Raw genomic sequence first — 15,706 nt, 5'->3', positions numbered from 1 at the left:
AGTAGGGGTGTTGTCTGTCTGAATTGCAATCTGGCTTTCCTAAAGCTCCCCCTTAATTCATCTCTTGGAGCTGTTCCTCACTTCTCCCCTGATCAGCTGTGGGAGTGGGGCTGCTGGTTCATAACGGCTGTCATGTGTCGCCCAGGTGGAGCTGCACTTCAGTGATGGATTAAGTGGGGATCCTATGGGATGAAAACCACTATATCAATGCAATTTTATTTCTATTTTAATTTAAAACAATGTCTGCATACATCAGGTTTCAGAGGTCTGTTTTATACTGCAGGTTCACAGCTCCCCCTCCTGTATGAGAAACCCCATTACAGATAAAGTACAGGAAAAGGCTAAGGCTTTGCTTATCTAAGAAAGACGACTGTGTTACTTTGTTTTGTTTTAGCCCAGTTTACCTCTTTTTCTCAGGTGAGTCTACACACTGGATTAGCTATCCCAGATTTCTACACCCCAGGGCAACCAGAGCATCCCAGCTCAGTTTGTTAATGGAAGAGCGGCACCAGTGTGGACCGGGGACTGGTCTCTGTGTTCTCTTCGGCTGCATCCCTACTCCACGCTTGTCCTCCGGTACACTTGGAGGTTGGTCCGATCTCACGCCTGTGAGCACCCTGGAGTCAGTCCCAAGGGAAGACACAACACAGAGCATCCCCCGGAAAGAAAGAGGTCTTAAATTACAGCTGATCATGGGACATGTTTGCTGCTGCTTTCTGCAAAGCCAGATATATAGTTTTATGTCATCTCCAGGCTGAAGGCATGCTGTTCCAGCAACATCTGTAAAGAGCCTGTTTTTCAACTGGAAATGTTTCATTTTTGCATACAGAACTGTAATGTATAACAGCTGTTTAGGATTTTTTGTTTAAAATTGCAGCAAGTAAACCTAAGATCTGCGGGTGGCATTCTCTGCTCAAGTCAGGTGACCAGCTGTTTTTTTCCCCCTCTGTTGTTGAAATTGGCTTTCTGCTGACAAGCCAAAACCCTGCTATCCTTACTATCTCTGTATGTGGGCTAATAGGGGTGTACAGCTTTGCACAGCTTGCTTCTATGAGTTACAATAATAGTCCTCTAGGTGGAGCAAGAATTCAAAATTTAAATATGGAGGTGGGATAAAATGTGCATATTGTCACCGGAAGTGAAAGAATTGAGTATTTGCACATCTCTATTTGACATCACTCTTTTTTTAACACTATAGATGGACAGATTTTAAGTCAATTGTTTCTTATTTTGTTCTCTGCAAGCTTATCATCCCTTAATGTTTTATGCTCCGGAGTGGCCTAAACTTACAGCCCTTTGATGACCAAACCTTTATCTTCTCACTCTGTCTCTCTTTCAACTTCAGAACTCAAAATCCTGCCGTCTCCTATCAGTCTGAGATAGCTTATCATTGACCTACAGCCAGGGGGAATGCACTAAGCAAAGAGCACGACACCTGCATTGGTCCAGAAAATACAGTGACCAAATGGCAAAACGGTGTGCTCTTGGACAAAAGCATGGCACTGTGGTATGTCTGAGGCTAGCTGACATTAGTGTGTGATGATCCCTGGAGCAAACAGTCAAATTGTGGGGGGCATTTTTGGCATGCCAGGTGTTTTCTGTTGGTAGCTTGTTACCTTTTAATGTCTACTACTGCAAAGGTGCAATTCAGCCAGAAACCAGCCTTCAGTCTTTACTACAACACAACAGCCTTTACTCGTGATGAGGAAATATTGCATTGATATTGCAGCATCTCCGTAACGCACAGGATCCATCAATTTCTTTAACTGCTGTGCAGCTTTTGCACAAGGTTCATAAGGTGCTACGGCAGCTGGCTAAAAAACAACAGTTATCTAGGTGATTGAGTTTTGGTAGTCTCTCAGTTTTGTATTGCTTATCATTATATACTGTATATATACCTCTTAGTGTCTTGATCATCATGGTTGTTGTTTTCTACTAGATTCTACTAGATTTCTTCATACCTTAACTAAAGCCAAATTTACATAATGGGCATATACAGGAAGGTCTGATTGTGTTAACATCTTGTGGTAAGAATTCAGTGGATGTCATCCTAGACTATTATTATATTAACTCGAATTGCTATAGCAATTTGTAAGTCATTGGCCTGTAGTCAGGTCTAGGGAATAAATTCTGAAGGCTAAGAGTGTGTATGAGTTTGCACATTTCATATATCTGGGTTTAGGTTTTCACATTAGGTTTTAGTTCTCTGAAAATTACTCAGACTTCTTTCAGTAGAAGTAATGAATCATAAATATATTGCTTGTGCTCCTGAGTAGGAGGTAAGAATGGACATCAGTGGTACCAGCCACTGGATGAGGACGTTGCCAAGATTCTTCAGATCTCATCAGCCAGCACTAAGAATCAATTCCAAAAGTCTAGCCTTCACAATTCGCAATGATTTACTTGTAGCGACCAAAATTCCTCACCTCAGGAAATGAGTCTGCTCACAATGTGCAAGGGTGCTTATGAATACTCAGATATTTGGTTTTTATTTCCCTGGAGGGAATGAAAGTATGCCTAACTGGACAAATTCAGCACGATGGGTTTCAACAGCTTATAATACTGTATTTATGAAGGTGCTGTACAAAAAAAAATACTTACTGGGAGTGCCTTTCTAATGATTCTTTAAATCTGTTGGCAGTTGTCTGCTGGTGCCGTGCAAATATTTTTTGCAAAACACAATGTTCGCCGGACATGCCAGTGTGACAGGATTCAGCATTGGTTGCTTACCATTTAGACTGAGAAACCTATTTACTGCTGGTCCTTGACACTGAGGAGGAACTGGGCTTTCATTCCAGATTGCTTAGTCATTCCTCGGTAGCACAGGTCTCAGTAGATTGTGTTCAGTTGGGGTTGAAGGAAAAGTCGATTTTGCTATACCCAGTTGTTATAATGCAAACCAATGTGCCATCCCTAATCTGCTGGTAGAGCTTAATGGAAAATAGTCAGAGAATGAAAATGTATGTATAGTTTTCTGTGTTCTTCAGACCATGACATTGGCATAAATCAGCCATAGTTATTTCAAGGACAACAATCCTGTATGTGTTGTATTATCATTGTGAAGGAAGGATTAAATAAGTAATTTAGCAAGCTATTGGAATGAAAGACGGCTAATATGTTTTATATAAATGAGATCCTATTGCTGATTGGAAATGTCATTCATGTAATTACTCATTGGGCAAAAGGCAGGAGTGCATGAAAATAAGCACTCCTGACATCCCTGAAAATTCTCAAAGCACAAATAGTGCTGACAAATCAGAAAGGAACGTAGCTTTTTTGTTTTTTTGGTAAGAAGCATTAGTTGAACATTGTTCTCCCTACAGTATTTGGCCAATCACATAGTACTTTCACACCTGAGGTCAAACATTTGCTAGAAAATGAACAACATAATGAAGAACATTGAACTAGTGCAGAACTACCCTCAAATATCTTTATAATTACAAAAGAGGATTCATTTTCCTCTCTGTTGCTAGTCTCCAATGGAAATCTGTTAGACAAATTGGTGAAACACCATCTTAACATTCATAAGAGTGGAACCATATTCTGTTTGTGTGCAGTCCTTCTTGAGGTTTCTGTATGGATAGACTGAATCTAATGCAGCTGGTCACAGCACGAATGAAATTTTCAAGTCTTTATTGCTCCAGCAACTGCTTGTACAAGCTGCAATGAAAAGTATGATTGGGCTTGAACAATCTACATTATTATCCCTCTGAAAACTAAGTGGAAATATCAACAAAAGCAAGATGTTATGGTTCAATGGATGGATGACATTAATTGTGACAGGAGGGTTTCACTGTGCTTTATGTGCAAGCCAGGAATTACACACTGCAAGGATGACTCATGACTGTACCATAATGAATGCTTTCTGGCACAGATGGAAACGGAAAAATGGGGAAGTATGCCAGGAGCTCAAAAACAAGGATTAGTTGATGCCAGGAGCTTTTAAACAAGCCACTGCAGAGCGCATCCTGTCATTTCTCCCCCTAGAAAAAACATATATTTAGAAACATGAATTCTACTTATGCGTTTTCCAAGTTAATACAATATCCTTATAAATTTTTACAGAGGTATAACATGGTTAAGGCAGAGTAAAGTTTAGTGAAGCACAGTAAAATGATTAAAGCATAGTAAAGCATGACAAAGCACAGTATATGCATGGTAAATTGCATATTTACTTATTGGAAGACGGAATCTACATTACCATCCCAGTTCATGATTATTAAATGCTCTGTTGGTACGTTATTACATTACTCTTTAGAAGTATCAGTAACATTTAGTTCTAACTGATAAGCATATGTTGTGCAGCTTGTATTTAACATAGCTAGCATTTGCCCTCATATACTGGTGCCATATCTTCATTTTCCACAGACATGTCCCCTATGCTAGGTTCATTAACAGAACTAACATGGAAGTCCTCTGTTCTTTTTTGAGGGGTCTGAAAAATTTAATTGGAAACTACTTTTTAGTTAACAATCTTGCTTTGTAGATGCTTATATAGCAGGTTTTCATCTTTGTACAATAACTCTTATCTTGATCCCTATTGTGACTTTTTAATGCTTCTGATTACCTGTCACACACCAAATATGTAATGTGTGTCTTAAGGCTTATGCCGAATTAACATGTTCATCAGATCTGGAAAGCAGTTAGTCATATTTTCAGCTTACTTTATACACTATATTCAAGATTGTCCTTAGAAGACAAACACAATCAGTCAAGCATGGTGAATAGCTTACAAGGGACTTGATACCTAAAAGATGCTTATAACCATTTAATGCAATGAATAGGGAAGGATTATGTGGCTGCCATAGTACTTACTGACTCCATTTTTAAATGGATTTTGATTAACTAGATGGGTGCTATGCCAACTTGATTATCAAATCCCACAATTTTTTCTTCTGCGATCTCATTTCTAGTTTTAAAAGGGGAACCAGTGTTATTGCTGGACAGTAAGATGTGGTTCCTTATTTGTGGGATGTGTGTGGCAGTGCCCACGTTCCTGCCATTAGTGTTATTTTCACAGTGACAATGACCATGTGTTCTAGTTAAGCCTACTGTCCCGCTGGTGATGTTAATAGAATGTACTGTAACTCTTTGCCACCTCGTACCACTGTTTGTTTTTTTATTTGCCTATTACTGTGGTTATTATTGTCAATGTTGTTATTATTGCTATCTGATTATTATTGTTGCTGTTGAAAGGCCATTTTTTCTGTTCCAATGAATATTTAATAAATTAATTACAAATGCTCTAAGTTTCCTTGGTGTCCTTTGTTGTTTGTGTTGTCTGGCCTGCGATAGAAACCTACCTTGACACAAATTGGAGTGAACGCCACGGAATATTTGTAGGTGCCTCTACAATAGGTGCTATAGAGACAGGGGCCGCTGGTTTGTGTGAACACTTGACTGTGTTCGCCCACATTTGCAGGCAGATTTCTCTTTGCCACACTGAATGTCCACCCCGATGGTTTGCGCCATCCAGGAGACACGTGAATCGGCTTCTGTTGAAATGGGTATCAACCTGTGAACACAACAATGGCCCACCTGTACAAACAGCCCCTCCCCATTGGGCAGGTGCTTTCAAGGTACTGTACATCTGTCTCACAAATCTGTTGTTGTGGCAGAGCTGTTGGCAAATATGATTCTTCCTTGGGTCTGCACCTCTTATTGTAGCTACAGTATAAGTGATTTAGGTAGAATCCAAGTGATTGGATTTACTGTAGTCTACAGTAATCACGAATTTGCTTGTGAATCTCTCTATATATGGTTTAATGTATATGTAGGGAGTTGTGAAACCTGTCTGACGCTGATCTGCCTGATGATGATCATTGACGATATTTTTGAGAGCTGAAATCACTCTAGTATGTGTTCAAATGATCGTTATCTGCTTTAGCAGAAGGATTTTTAAACGGTACGAAATCTAAGGAATCTCAATTTTTGTTACACTAATATAAATACCTAATGTGTAATCTAAGTTGTAGTAACCTTTGCTAATGGAAGGAGAAGTTTACTCATGATGAATAACTGACCAGGTCTTCTTCACTTTAAATGAACAGCCCGCTGTGTTAGTTGCGACTGTTTGTTGAACACTCCCTCTTGCGGACCGGAGCTGCTCCACCTACAGTATCTTCAGTCGCCAATGGAGGGAAGAGGAGGAGACTTGTTGGGCGTCTAAGTACATCTATATAAAGTTCATTTTTTGTTTAGTTTGTTTAGCAGGCAAGCAGGGAAGTGCGGAAGACGGTTAGAATGGCGACACCGTTGACAGACCAAGAGAAGAGAAAGCAGATTAGTATTAGGGGGATAGTTGGCGTAGAAAATGTTTCTGAGGTGAAAAAAGGCTTTAACCGTCACCTGCACTTCACCTTAGTGAAAGATAGGAATGTGGCGACGCAGCGTGATTACTTTTTTGCTCTTGCACACACGGTCCGAGATCATCTGGTTGGGAGATGGATCCGAACACAGCAGTTCTACTATGAAGCCGACCCAAAGGTGAATGTTGCGGGGCTACTCCGCTTTCCGCTAATCATGTTTGTTTACAGTGTTGCACACCCTAAAAATAAGTGCGTGAAAATATGTTCATGCAGATGGGTTTATACCGCTGGGCACGCCTATTAACTTTCCATTTTCCTCCTCCTCAACCCCACTCTGTAGGAGGTTACTCGACACGTAGATTCACTGCGAAAGTGTGCAGGGCTGGAGATACAAAAACTATCGATAGTTTGGATTTTAGAGGCGAAATTGCACAATTGTACGCTATTGCAAAACGTTGCCAGAAAGTTAATGCATCTTCGGATTGCGGTCTGTGCATTTGCAGTCCTGCATAAATGGTTGTCAACTCTTTAAAATCCTTCATAGAGGAAATAATTGGAACTCCTAAAATAGTATTTGAGTTATTAGTATAAAACAGTAAGTACTAAGACTACATAAACATTAAAACTTTCTTGCAGTATTCATGTAAACGATTTGCTGCGATCAGGACTCGTCATGAAAGCGATTGTCCCGCTAACTTTTTTACTCCGTGAAGCCGTTCAGCACACGCTTTATCTGTTTGATTGTGTCGGCTTGCACCGAGTTTCAGCAGATTCACTTTCATCTGAAAGTTGAGAATGTGAGTGCAACACTGCTGCAATTGAGGAGTGGGAGTGTTGTAAAGGCGAGCATTTTACGGTTGCGTGAAATCGTTTGTGTCCGTCAGTCCTTCGTGCTTTCTCAATGTTCACTTCCTTTTCATAGAGTTCCGCCTTTTTAAACGTTTATAAGAAATATAAATATATTGTAACACATACGGCCTCCATATATTACGCAGACTGAGGGTGTCTCAAGGCCTGGTCTTGGGCCGAATACTGTGTAGTTGTTTCCTGGTTCGGTAACTCAAGAAATGAAATGTAGGTTTTGTATCAAGCTTTCTTCTCGAGCGCTGTGAACATGTGAACTCCTAGCTAGCTTCATTTGTTGGAACAAACTTGCATTATAATACTACTTCCGTACTGGTCACCTGTGAGCTCTGGAGCCACAATAAAGCTTTTCTTGCATTTTTAGTTATAACCCTAATTATTGTTCAAAGTGTCCGCTTTCCGTCTTGGATGTGATGTACATGTAAAATATTTTCTTCCTGTATGTTCAGAACATGTGTGTTAACAGCCTGGTTTAAACAGGCGCATTCTGACGGGCTGGGCAACAGTTGCTCAATGAAATGGAAACATACAAAGTTGTCTACTTACTGTACGTTCTGTCCTTTCTCAAATTTAAATGGTAAAGTCTGTTCCCCAACCTCCACTAGTAAGTGCTCTGCAACAGGACTATTCATCTGGTATCTTTTTGCTGTGGAAGGTCGTAATTTCTAACTGGGGAATTTACTGCATCTCTTCTGCCAGAGGGTGTACTATCTGTCCCTGGAGTTCTATATGGGTCGAACCCTGGAGAACACCATGATCAACCTGGGGCTGCAGAATGCCTGCGATGAGGCCATCTACCAGGTGAGGTAGTTTCTGGCTACAACAGTTCTGCACTGTGGTTGTCCCTTGTTTGATGTTGCTTTGTCAAGTCCTGTGTGTTACACTTCAGTCCATGGAAATAACTTTTTTATTTCCATGTCACCTTTCCATTATAGACACTCCCCTATATAAACTCAACTTTAATCTGTTGCCTGGGTTCAAAAGCCTTTCTTCTTGTACAAGGTCTGTTTAGGCATTGATAACTCACATGCAAGCAAAACAAACAGTGGCGGGTTTACAGTTAACTGTTGAAACCTAAAATCAACTTTCTGGAGTGGTTACTCTTTTTACTGGGGAACAATTAGTCTTGCATTTCTAATAACAGAAATAAACAGAAAACCCTACTCCTGTATCCAAGTTCAAATCAGGTCAAGTGTTTTAAATAGTAGCATGACGGTTTGGGAAAAATCTCTTCACTGAGTGGTTATGTTGATGGACTTGATCCAGTATGAAAAAACAACTGGCCAATAGTGTTTCTTGGCCTTTTCTTGGTTCTTAGCTGGGTTTGGATATAGAAGACCTGGAGGAGATGGAAGAAGATGCTGGGCTTGGGAATGGAGGCTTGGGCAGACTTGCAGGTAATTGTTGACTAAGGAAGACACCTGCAGGAGTTTGTGTTTTTGAAAGGAATTCATAAGCACACACTTTTGTCTGACTCCTCCCAGGTTGCTAGAGGAAATGTTGTGTATTGTGAAGCGAATGTAGATTATTGCTGTTAGGGGAAAAATGTCAGAGGTTTAAGTTTCCCCCCTGCATGTCTGAACTGGAACACTACTATAATATGGGTTTCAGGTTGTGTAACTCTTCTTGTGAATCTGTGCCATGCAGGAGACTTTGCTTTCACTTGCAGTCATAAACCATGTCTTTTTTTTTCCCCCAGCATGCTTCCTTGACTCGATGGCTACCCTTGGCCTTGCCGCATATGGATATGGCATTCGATACGAGTACGGCATCTTCAATCAGAAAATCCGTGAGGGCTGGCAGGTAAACGTACGGCCGGGATGTTTCCTGACTTGCTGGTTCTCTCGGTTGTGCCTCTTGACATTTCCCCAAATAGCGGCTTTAGAAGTGCTTTCACACAAGTGAGGACTCGAGGCTACATTGAGAAAGGGGCAAAATGTGGGTCAGTGGGCTGCTGTGTATGGGGAATTATTAATGGGAAAGACCTACAGTCCGCCAAAGAGATTTGCCAGGCTGGGTTGCACCACTGGCTTCCCCTGAACGTGAACAGCAGTGAAACAAACACTGTGGTCTCTTGCCAGATAAGCACTGGCACTCTGATTTCATGTGCTTAAACAGTTGTGTGTTTGCAATGTAAACTTGTACTTTTGAACAGAATTGCTCTGCAGATTACTCATTTACTTCACAGCCAAAACTTCCAATCTAAGGTTTGTCCTTAGTCCTGTGCAGGTGGAGCTCTTGCACCCTGCCTGTATAAAGTGTTGATAAAGAAGAGAAAGTCACTGGTGGGCTAGAGTACCCACACTTTGGGCTGTGCTCTTATTTCTCACATGCCTGTGTTCCTCAAGTTAAGCTGAGGCTGCTTATTGAATACTTGTGCAGGTGGAGGAGGCCGACGACTGGCTGAGACATGGCAACCCCTGGGAGAAAGCCCGCCCGGAGTACATGCTGCCTGTTCATTTTTATGGCCGTGTGGAACAAACCAGGGAAGGCTCCAAATGGGTTGATACACAGGTACTGTAGGTAGCGAGAGCTTTGTACGAGGCTCTTTGGGATGTTTGGTGTAATTACACCTGATGTGTAACCCCCTAGGTGGTCCTGGCAATGCCTTATGACACCCCGATTCCGGGGTACATGAACAACACTGTCAACACCATGAGGCTGTGGTCTGCTCGTGCACCCAATGACTTCAACCTGCGGGACTGTAAGTTGCCTCTCCTGATTAGATTTGGCTCTACGTGATTACTCTTCCATTGTTAATATTTGGTTGGCCATATTTTGCATAATACACTTTCAATTTGGAATAGTCTACAATTAATTCACTGGTTCAGTTACGTCCTAATGAATACGAGAAATTAAATATGTAGAGTATTTAGTGTAACTCGCCTAGCTGAATGGCAACCCTCCCAAAACACACATACTATCATGAGGATTAAATGAGGGAGTTTGCTGCAAGAGTGTAGATGTGGGGGGGGTGAAGGGAAGACCTGGGTATGAGACTGTTTTGCGTTGGTGAGCAGAAGAGATGATACACAGGTACTGTGGGTACCTGAATGTTGCTTAACTCCATTGAGCTTGGCTCACTGGAATGTCAGTTTCTGATGATGGGGATAAGGACTCGTGCATACACTCCTCCACCTCAGCCACTGCCTGTGTGCTGTGGCATGCTGTGAGCTCCGGGCCCAGAAGAGGTGGCCGCTAGGATGTGTTTGGTTTGATGAATGATGCGTCCCTCACTGCCTATATCCAACTTTGCAGTGCCTGGGTAACTGAGTGACAAGCTGGATACCCTGACAGTGTTCCACTGCTGCTTGGGGAATGCTGGACACAGCTGACTCATGACCTAGCCCAGCCTCTGACCAGCATTGTCTTCACTACAAGGGCCAGCCTGTATAAGCACCTCTACTTGTCTGAGATATGTCGGTGCCCACTACTGTGTTCATGGGCTATGGGTTGCTCTTACTTCAATGTCATTTTGATTTATAAGCAATGCTTGGAGCCAGATAGAGGGATTTAAGATTATAATTTATAAATAACTCTTCTTTGTGCAGTTAATATTGGAGACTACATTCAGGCTGTACTGAACAGGAATCTGGCTGAAAACATCACCAGAGTGCTCTATCCTAATGATAATGTAAGTCTTTCCTGGTTTTAGATTATTAAAGGGTGCTCTGATTTTCGTTTCCTTTCTCGGGAAAGTTTTTTTTTTTACAACAAAATCCAAGTTGTAAGAGGTGAGCCTAATGTGGGTTATCGCTGGAATTCCTAGGCAAGCTCCAATCTTGAGACCTGTCTCTCTTAGTTCTTTGAAGGGAAGGAGCTACGTTTGAAGCAGGAGTATTTTGTGGTTGCTGCAACCCTGCAGGACATCATTCGTCGTTTTAAGGCCTGTAAGAAGGTGTCACCGGGAGCATCCACCTCCTTTGACACCTTTCCCGATAAGGTATGTCCCCCACCCATTCGAATGCATTTATTGTAAAGGTCATGGAAAGCTCTGCTCCTGACTACTCTACTCCATCAGGTGGCAATCCAGCTGAACGACACGCATCCAGCAATGGCTATCCCTGAGCTCATGAGGATCCTGGTGGACATTGAAAAATTGCCTTGGGATAAGGTTGGAGGACCATTTAATTCAAGATGTCCAATGTTCTCTAATCCAGTCACATTTGATTAACTTTGCATGCCCATCTCCAGGCCTGGGACATCACCAAGAAGACCTTTGCCTACACCAACCACACAGTGCTGCCTGAAGCTCTAGAACGCTGGCCAGTGCACCTGATGGAGAACCTACTCCCTCGGCACCTGCAGATCATCTATGAAATTAACCAGAAGCACCTGGATGTGAGTATTGGCTGCTCACATGGTGCAGCTGTAGTCTTCATTAATGCTTGCTGTCAAGCTTTCAGGAAAGCCGTGAAGTGTTTGCATATAAAAAGAAATTTGCAGTGCTTGTGAAAACTTTTTTGCAGCACCTTAGACAAGTTTGTTTATCAATTGAGTGTAACTCCTGTAAATATTTTAATGATACTTAATGTAATATATACATAAATGGGGGAAAAAAATGATATCTGAAGTTGTGATGTTTAATCTCATACATTATTAAATTGCACATTCCACGAGTTCAGGACTAAATAGGGATTGTTTTGATCAGGGAAGGTGATTCAAGTTTGTAGGTCCACAAGCCAAGTATACACAGCCTGATGGTGATTTTGACACTGTCTGCTGATTTGAGATTCATATACACCCAACTAAAGAATATTAAGTACCTTTTTGTATTTATTAGGATGCTCAAAAAAGTGCAGTTTGGAAATGTGAATTCTACATGCAATTTTAAACTATTTTGAAATGCAAACGTGCACACTTTGATATTAAGAAAGTAGAAAAATAACTTTCTCATTTTCAAAAAATAGAAAGTAGTGATAATGGAGTACCAAAATGTACATCTAACTAGATGGACTGTAGTAGATGTTTTTCCTTTCACACTGTTTGCTCAACCACTGAACCAACTATAGTGTCATGGCCATGATCATGGTGTTTCCTTAAAGGACCACACTACAAGAATCTAGACCTCTGAAATGGTATGTTTCATTTCTGAATAGTTTAAAATTCCCCAGCTGGATGCAAGTGTTTGGAAAAGTGCTTAAATGATTTACAGACCCTGAGACATAAATAAAGTATTAGCCTATTTATAGGTACCCTTTAAGGTCAAACTGCAGAACCCATTGCTTTCAGCTATCAAATGACTGAAGTGTAGTTTTATAGAGTGATAAGACGAGTATAGAGGACTCCATTTCTGCAGGAGTCTTTAATTTTTAGATTCCCTGCTGAACTGGTTTCCCAAAGCTTCTATCCTAACTTTGAAAATGGGGACTTGAATGACTTGGTGCATAGGGAGCTCTGACTTGTCTCTTTGGTTCTTGCACACAGAAAATGGCGGCGCTGTTTCCTGGTGACCTGGACCGGATCCGCAGGATGTCTCTGATTGAAGAAGACGGAGGGAAGAAAATCAACATGGCCCACTTGTGCATTGTTGGGTCTCATGCAGTCAATGGAGTTGCCCAAATCCATTCCAACATAATTAAGAAGGATGTGTAAGAGTTAAACACTACTATGGTTTTTGGCCATGCTTATGAAGAAGGATGCTTTGCCTTCCTATCTATTGAAAGAGGAGCCATCCATATTTATTGTCTCAATTTAGGTTCCGTGACTTCAGCGAGCTGGAGCCTGATAAGTTCCAGAACAAAACTAATGGAATAACTCCAAGACGCTGGCTACTGCTCTGCAATGCCGGGCTGGCAGAGCTCATTGCCGAGGTACTCTAATCAAGTGCCCTTTACAAGGCATGGAGAAAATGCATCTAGTCAAACTATGTACAAAATCTGTATATAGTTTATTTGCCTAGATCTTCAATGAGTTTTAAACTGTCACTATTACAGCTGTACTGGGAACAGTCTTACGTTAACATCTGTAATTGATAACCTTCTCATTCTTTTGCAGACTATTGGTGAGGATTATGTGAAAGACCTCAGCCAGTTAAAGAAGCTCATTAACTTTGTGGACAATGATAATTTTATTCGAAATGTTGCCAAAGTCAAGCAGGTAGGATCACTGCAGAATGCCCAATACAAGCATGATTCCCCATGTTCAGATTCCACTTGTGCAAAATGAGCCCAGGGTGTGGCTCATACAGCAGTGCTGCATTTTAAGTACATTAAGCACTGATTTCATAATCATGGACCCCTGTTTCTGTGTGGTCTTGATGCTTCCCCAGGACAACAAGGTAAAGTTTGCCCAGTATCTGGAGAAGGAATACAAGGTGAAGATAAATGCTTCTTCCATGTTCGATGTCCATGTGAAGAGAATCCATGAGTACAAGCGGCAGCTCCTCAACTGCCTGCACATTATCACCATGTACAACCGTAAGTTTCCTGGCTATTGTAAACGTTCAGATTGTGCAATGGAATTCTTACACATTCTAATCATTAATGTAGGGTGCTGCACACATTATATTAATGATTCTTAGAGGTTAAAATGTATACTTCCCATGTAATTTAAATTTACATAAAGCAACACTAAAATATCCAGCTCCTAGTGCTGGCTAATATAACATCTCCTTTCACAGCGGTTGGATGCAAGAGGTTTCATGCATTTTTCCTACCCTATAGGAATAAAGAAGGACCCAACCGCTCCATTTGTACCACGAACAGTGATTATTGGTGGTAAAGTAAGTTACTTTTTTTTTTACAAAAGTAAGGAAATGCTATCCAGTTGGCAGTCTTTGACCTTTCCATTCACCTCTCCCACAGGCAGCTCCAGGATACCACATGGCGAAAACGATTATCAAACTCATCACTTCTGTAGGAGAGGTTGTGAACAATGACCCAGTGGTCGGAAACAAGCTGAAAGTCATCTTTCTGGAGAACTACAGAGTTTCTCTTGCCGAAAAAGGTAAACGCCCACCTTATGGGGACAGCTTCCTCCCTCACGAACACTTACAAGCTCTGTGAGGCTTGCCAAGCGAACGATTCCGCATAGTGCAATCTGTTCTTTTTGCAGTGATCCCTGCTACAGATCTGTCTGAGCAGATCTCCACCGCAGGCACAGAGGCTTCTGGCACAGGAAACATGAAGTTCATGCTGAATGGGGCTTTGACCATCGGGACCATGGACGGAGCCAATGTGGAAATGGCAGAGGAAGCTGGCGAAGAGAACCTTTTCATTTTCGGGATGCGGGTGGAGGATGTCGCCGAGCTTGATAAGAAGGGGTATGAGCTCTCACAGAAATGGTTTAGCTGGGGGAGGCCTACTTTTCCCTCATATCTAAAGAGTGTGATAGGAGCCTCTTGCGTGGCTACACTTATGGTGGAGCAACTATTTATTTCTTCTCCCTCAGCTATGATGCCAGAGAATACTATAATGAGTTGCCTGAACTGAAGCAAGTTATAGACCAGATCAAGAGTGGATTCTTCTCCCCCAAGCAGCCAGAACTCTTCAATGATGTCATCAACATGCTTTTCAACCATGACAGGTGAGCAGTCTACAAGGGTAGTTGTCTTGACCATGGAGGTTGACCAAGCTGCCAGTTCTTTAACTGTTGAATCCTTGTACAATCAATCCCCTACAGGTTTAAGGTCTTTGCAGACTATGAAGCTTATGTAAAATGCCAAGAGAGGGTCAGCAAGCTGTACAAAGTAAGTAAACCTAATTCTTATGGAATTTCAATTGAAAACCTCTTGTTTGATGGTTAAAGTGATCAAACTAATGCTGAATTACTCCCAACATTTTATACACTGATTTCTATTGATGCTGCCACCTCCTAGAACCCAAAGGAATGGACTAAGATGGTGATCAAAAACATTGCTGCCTCTGGGAAGTTCTCCAGCGACAGGACAATCAAGGAGTATGCCCAGGAGATCTGGGGAGTGGCGCCCACAGACTTGAAGATCCCACCACCAAACGAGCCACGAGAGGCTATCGAGGAGACGGCCAAGGCGGTAAAGCCAAAAAAGGTGTAATGTCTCTTGGGCAGAGCTAAAGCAGGCAAGGATGTGCTCGCAAAACTTAATCAGTAGTGCCATTCTTATGTAAGCTTTTGGCCAGGCTTTTCAGATAAGGTTTTGGCATGAGGGCCATTTCTAGAGCTGTTAATTGTGCAATCTTTACAAGGAAATTGGCAATTGGGTCTTGATCCTGAAAGCCTTGTTATACAATCTTCCCTTTGTCAGTGTTGCCTTGTGTAAATGCATCATCTTAGCACTTAGTAACGCAAACTCCAATGTTTAGACACCTGGACTGTCCGAAGTTATCCAGATTAATTTGTTGCTGTAACCTTCACCTTTTGTCTTGGGGCTGTAATCTAATAAACCTATACAGATTTGCCTGATAATCTGACCGTTTTGCAAGTATGAATCACGTTCAAACATGGCTTATTTTCACAATGATACCAGTGATGTATTTAAGGGGATAGTTTGAGAGCATTGTCTTCTCTCTCCTTGACATTCTGTACTGTTACTTCAATAAATGTTTATCTGCAAC

General features: G+C 41.7%; 2 protein-coding genes across 4 annotated transcripts in view; both read left to right on the top strand.

The window, feature by feature from the left end:
- The window catches only part of trim9 (tripartite motif containing 9), a 45,547-nt gene extending 40,307 nt beyond the window's left edge, over window positions 1–5,240 (top strand). For 2 of the 3 annotated variants that reach the window (XM_088925539.1, XM_088925540.1), the window contains one exon: window positions 418–5,240. In XM_088925539.1, the coding sequence (XP_088781665.1) occupies window positions 418–495 (78 nt within the window). In that variant the 3' untranslated portion in view covers window positions 496–5,240. The remainder of the gene's footprint in view (window positions 1–417) is intronic. The other variant, XM_088925541.1, reaches the window with a different exon arrangement.
- An 876-nt stretch (window positions 5,241–6,116) lies between these two features.
- On the top strand, window positions 6,117–15,702 carry pygl (phosphorylase, glycogen, liver). Its single transcript, XM_088924612.1, has 20 exons — window positions 6,117–6,486; window positions 7,872–7,973; window positions 8,491–8,569; window positions 8,872–8,975; window positions 9,555–9,686; window positions 9,765–9,876; window positions 10,724–10,806; window positions 10,975–11,115; window positions 11,194–11,286; window positions 11,367–11,513; window positions 12,600–12,763; window positions 12,871–12,985; window positions 13,170–13,271; window positions 13,444–13,591; window positions 13,838–13,896; window positions 13,979–14,120; window positions 14,229–14,436; window positions 14,565–14,699; window positions 14,796–14,862; window positions 14,992–15,702. Exons 1-20 carry the CDS (start codon window positions 6,244–6,246, stop codon window positions 15,184–15,186), a joined length of 2,571 nt encoding a protein of 856 aa, XP_088780738.1. The 5' UTR covers window positions 6,117–6,243; the 3' UTR covers window positions 15,187–15,702.
- Window positions 15,703–15,706: the final 4 nt, after the last annotated feature.

Source organism: Atractosteus spatula, chromosome 9 (genome assembly GCF_055471065.1).
Source record: "Atractosteus spatula isolate fAtrSpa1 chromosome 9, fAtrSpa1.hap1, whole genome shotgun sequence".
Taxonomy (NCBI): Eukaryota; Metazoa; Chordata; class Actinopteri; order Semionotiformes; family Lepisosteidae; genus Atractosteus; species Atractosteus spatula.
Note: the sequence above shows the minus strand (reverse complement) of the source record. Positions and strands in the feature narration are given on the sequence as shown.